Source organism: Hibiscus syriacus, unplaced genomic scaffold (assembly GCF_006381635.1).
Source record: "Hibiscus syriacus cultivar Baekdansim isolate YM2019G1 unplaced genomic scaffold, ASM638163v2 tig00111633_pilon, whole genome shotgun sequence".
NCBI classification, from domain to species: Eukaryota; Viridiplantae; Streptophyta; class Magnoliopsida; order Malvales; family Malvaceae; genus Hibiscus; species Hibiscus syriacus.
This window is the reverse complement of record NW_024063139.1, coordinates 483,206-488,179: the sequence shown is the minus strand read 5'-3', so window position 1 is coordinate 488,179 and position 4,974 is coordinate 483,206. Positions and strand designations below refer to the sequence as shown.

The window sequence follows — 4,974 nt, the reverse complement described above, 5'->3', positions numbered from 1 at the left end:
CTTTGACCACCCTGCCAACAAGATTTCCGATGTTAGTAAGAACTTTCTTCTTAAACATGTATTCAGGCAAACCTGGAAATCGAAGCCACGTGATGAGGTGGGCGGATAGGCTTCTAAAGTGCTAAAGCTTCTTAACCATGGTTTGGCCGTTAGGTAACTTCCATGAATGATCCATGATCCTTCAGCCAAAAATTTCTCGTAATCGTCTTCATTCTGAAATTTGGTATCCGTTTTCCTGGTCCATAAGAGTAAAGAATTGGGATGGTTTCCAGATAGCGAAGGCTTTATTTGAGAGCGTATTCAATCCAATATTGTTACCAAGAAGTTTGAGCACACCGGTTCTCACCATGCTCGCCTCCATGAGTTTGTAGGCGCTCCCGCCCCCCCCCCCCCAAGGGAGATCCGGTTATAAAGTCATCATCGTTGAGAACTAAATCCTCTTCTTGATTCATACTAGAGACATGATCCCCAGTCAATTTACCAGAAAGAATCGAGGCATAATGGATTGTTCTGCTCTGGCAGATTGGCCACCATCTCCACATCTTGAATTGCTCTAGGATCCGACAGTCTTTTTTTGGTCGCATCAAAGTTTCCGGTTGATTCCATCGAAATATCTATCTTATTAATCGTTAAACTAATTGGTATATATCTTTAATAATCATTGATCAAGTAATCAGCGATTATGTAAATATAACAAATATGTATCTTTAATAACTTTCGATATTTGATTTTTAATTAGTTGATCGAGTAATCAACGATAATATAAATATAATGAATATGTATCTTTAATAATCATCTATAATGAATATAAATCTTTAATAATCATCGGTATACAATGAATATGTATCTTAATAATCAGTATTTGATTAGTTGATCGAGTAAAGTAATCAACAATTACTTAAATACGAGTATTAACAAAATCTTTTATAGGATAATGTTCCTAAATCAATTTGCTCAATTCGAATCCTGCATGTTATTCGACCCACCGAACACTAAATCCTATATTTATTTATAATGAAACGCGGTAAAAGGTATTCAGCTTGAGACTCATCTAAAGTAATACATCCAAGCATCCAACAACATTTTCATACATATTCTGATGCTTATAAAGTTTGGGGCAAATCATCCAGATCAAATACGATGACAATAACATTTTCATCAATATCCGAAATAAATACTGCAAAAAGTTTAGGATTTTATTCATACAAAAGGTTGTGTTAGTTATGACACTGTCATACTGAGGAGTTTTATAATGGATGGTAATATCCATGGTTTCTCCCAACAGAGGAATGGGGGAATTCCTGTTACCAAGTTTATGGTGCAGCTGATTTGCATCCCCCATGTTTGCATTTGCATGAAGGTTCTTGTTTTTTATTCTTCAACTCATCTCCAGCCACAAGAAAATATGCAGTGTGCCTGAAAAGAAAAAAGAAGAGACAATATAATGTCATCATGAATTTGAACAATAATAAGATGACAAGCATCCACAGTCACGCACATATTTAAAGGAAGCACAAGAATGAAAGGAGCTAAAATGTTATGTTACCTGAAAAAATTCATCATTTTGACTTTTGAATCGGCATCAATGTCTGGGGTGCTCTCCAGTGCCTTTTCCATATGATGTAACCATCTCTCTGCGGCTTGATGAGTGACTGGAAACGGTCTATGACGTCCGATTAATGCAGGATGGCCTGCCAAGAAGTGTAAAACGAACCCAACAAATTGTTAAGAAAAAGACAGAGGTGGACAACACATTGTCCAACACAAACCCAGCAAAACATAAATTGTTAATAGTATTCACTATCCAAAAACTTGCATTGATTCCAATAACATAGGTGGACAGAAGCCTTATTACCATCTAGCAAATAGCAAAAAGAATTCGTTCTAGTAGCCTGAAACTATATTATCCTTGATTTATTGCCCTAAAGGAGTCTTTAATGAGGATAATTTATCCTTCTATCACTTGCAAAAGGAAGACTAACGGAATGATTCAAGTCCCAACAATAGATGGTCATCTTTTTCCCTTCGTTTACCCGAATGTATCAAAATCAAGAACACTATGTAAGTGCCAAAATATTTAAGGTTACAATTTGCATGAAGGTTGATTTGTAAGTCAGTTAAGCATTATATCAATCCAAGTAGTCGTATCTGACTTTCGTGTTGAACTCATATCGAGCATGAGCATGAATATGGGAAATATTCTTGCAATACATCAAAATTTAGAACATATTGCACATGCTCACGCCAAACATATAGTCAGGCCCCGAGATCCGGTACTCACTCCCGATTCCGACCGAATAGCACAGGTTAAGCATACATTTCGTTAGAAATATCTCCTGAAAAGGCCAAACCAGGGTATGATAGAATTTATGTTGACTCAGTCTGGCCCTCGTCAATCAAGAAAGGATTCAACTTCTTCTACTGTTGAACAATTGAAATTCCATATTCCAATACTTACCCAAAACTCTCTCCTTTTAATTTTTTATTCTTGAATTCTTGTGTTAACAAAACAATCTCCAAATCCACCACGAAGATTTGAAAATATAAAGAACAACACACATAGAAACACGCAAAAAGGACAAGAAAGAAATTAAACATGGAAATTCTAACCTCTCCTCTGGGAATAAAGAGGAGGCCCTCCCATTCGTTGCACAAAGAACTCGTATTGATTCTGAATGGCTTCTTCTTTCTTGGAATTAGCAAATATTGATCGAAACCACTCCTCTTCATCATCATACACCCTAATTTCCAACGCAGATGAACAATAAAATCACCAAAAAGACCCAATTAAAAGAAAATTGAATACGAAGAAGAAGATACCTAGTGTAAAAATGGGTAGAGAGGTTGATGAAAGTCTGAAGTCCCAATTTCTGGAACAAATTAGTTTCGTCGATGGCAAAGGCATCGGCAGCTTCAACGCCGCTCCAAGCCGCAGCCTTTTCCTGCAATGATTGCATTTCACTGTGATCTGACAAGCAAAAGAGTGATGGAGTTAACTCTCTCTGAGTTGTTGAGCTCAGGCCTAAGCTGCCTATATAGAAAAGCAGTTCGTGTCTCGTTGAGGTCGCGTGGAGGGAACGCTTTGGGTTGAAAGAATGAGTAATCTCCGTATCGATGTTCGTGATTCGGGCTATGAATTAGAGAGATGATGGAATGGGTGGGTATTGTATTTATGAAGCCCAGTCATAGTTAGGTCATAATGTCGACAGCGTAAGGGAGAATAAGAGATGAACCAATGGATTAACGATGGGATTTTCTTTATATATCGAATCGAATCTTGGGAACGTTCTATTAAATTGATTGATTGATGATGATTTTATTACGTAATTATAAAATAAATTATATATTTAATGACTTAATAATCGATAAATAATGGCTGGAAAGTCAAACAAGAGAGAACCTTAAAGGATTTGAGATATTAATATATTATAAAGTTGTTGGGTTTTGTAGTAAGAATATGAATTTGGTACTTATTTGATAATTGAAAAATATTTTCTTCATTCTTTTTTTGTGTTAGAAAAATATTTTCTGAAATATATTTTTCAATGTTTAATAATTGAAATTGATTTTTTCAATATAATTTATTTTCCTAATTCCTTTACACTTTTTGTAAAATGTTTTATCATCTGATTTTCGGTAAAATATTTTCCTAACTTTTCACTTCAAAGTATAAACACTCAAAAAAAATATTATTTTATTTTTAATATTAATTTAATATTTTAATATCATTTTAATTAAAATATTAATTATTAAAATATTTAATATACATATAGTATAATTTTAATATTATATTAATATCTACTTGATGATATTATAATAATATATGATATTATATTTCTAATTTAGTAATATATACTAAATTATTAATGTAATTAATATTATCTATTATTTTTATAAATATAAAATTATTAAATTATTAATAATTGGTAAAATTAATTTATACATTTAATAGTAATATAATAAAATAATATTATGTTAATAAAATACTAATAATTAAAATTAAGTGTGTTCAAGTGATTAATTCGATCACCTATCGAATCGAGTTACTAATAATCAAATTAAAAAATATTTCTTTATCCGTCAATCGAACCTATTTTTTTTTAAATATTAATCGAACCGAACTTTAATAATTTTCTATGAATGAAAAATGATTTACACGATATCATCAAAACACCGTAAAATAGTTTCTGAAAATTGTTTTTTAAAAAATGTAATTCATTTTACGTAAAACAGCTTTATATAATTCATTTTACGTAAAACATTTTTCATGTAATTTATTTTACGTAAAACAGTTTTCAAATAATCTATTTTACGTAAATTATTTTTAGAAAACCAACTACAGTCTATCAAACATACTCTAAAATTAGAGAAAAGTGAATTTCTTTTTTTTTAATTAGGTTTTTTTTAGAGATTCAAAAAGATAAAGTTTTCAAATTTTAAAGATTTTAAGTTATAAATTATTTATTTTATTAACATGTTACGTTATCGAACTAATGAGATTTAACGACACAATAATTAAAATATAACGAATAAATAATGTAAGTGACTAAACCGATACTTTTAATAATCGATTACTATAAACTAAAAGTAAAAAAGATTATCAGTGTATTTAAACCATGAATTTATTATATGTTGTAAATTCATTTAAAATATTTTATATATGTCCATATTTTTAATCATATCAACTTGAAACACTTGTTTTGTTGCAAGATTCAAGTACCCTCTGTGATCAGAAATTATTGTTATTTCTTAAGAATGTGTTCAAACATTATAAATGTCGTAAGAATTCAATATAAAAAATAAAAATTATCTTTAAACATAATATTACCTTCTAAGTCACCAGTTTAATAAAAAAACTTGTTTTTGTTCCTCACCAAAATGTAACCTCACTTGACCCACATAAGAGAGCCTCAAAGTCAACATTCCTCACACGTCGACACTCACGTGGGCACCAACTTTTAAGTTTCGGCAACC

General features: G+C 31.3%; 1 protein-coding gene across 1 annotated transcript; it reads right to left on the bottom strand.

Moving 5' to 3' along the window:
* Positions 1-1,178: 1,178 nt before the first annotated feature.
* LOC120166207 (two-on-two hemoglobin-3-like) lies at positions 1,179-3,061 on the bottom strand. The gene is made up of 4 exons (XM_039175533.1): positions 2,821-3,061; positions 2,611-2,741; positions 1,547-1,691; positions 1,179-1,416 (listed from the first exon to the last, which is right to left on the bottom strand). Exons 1-4 carry the CDS (start codon positions 2,955-2,957, stop codon positions 1,314-1,316), a joined length of 516 nt encoding a protein of 171 aa, XP_039031464.1. The 5' UTR covers positions 2,958-3,061; the 3' UTR covers positions 1,179-1,313.
* Between the last annotated feature and the right edge of the window lie 1,913 nt (positions 3,062-4,974).

What these genes read in the sequence shown, in the direction of transcription:
- LOC120166207 (XM_039175533.1), bottom strand. Translation starts at nt 2,957, where the DNA reads ATGCAATCATTGCAGGAAAAGGCTGCGGCTTGGAGCGGCGTTGAAGCT. An exon ending in TCTACCCATTTTTACACTAG is followed by an intron (nt 2,742 to 2,820) that starts GTATCTTCTTCT and finishes GTTGGAAATTAG; the next exon opens with GGTGTATGATGATGAAGAGG. An exon ending in AAAATGATGAATTTTTTCAG is followed by an intron (nt 1,417 to 1,546) that starts GTAACATAACAT and finishes TTTTCTTTTCAG; the next exon opens with GCACACTGCATATTTTCTTG.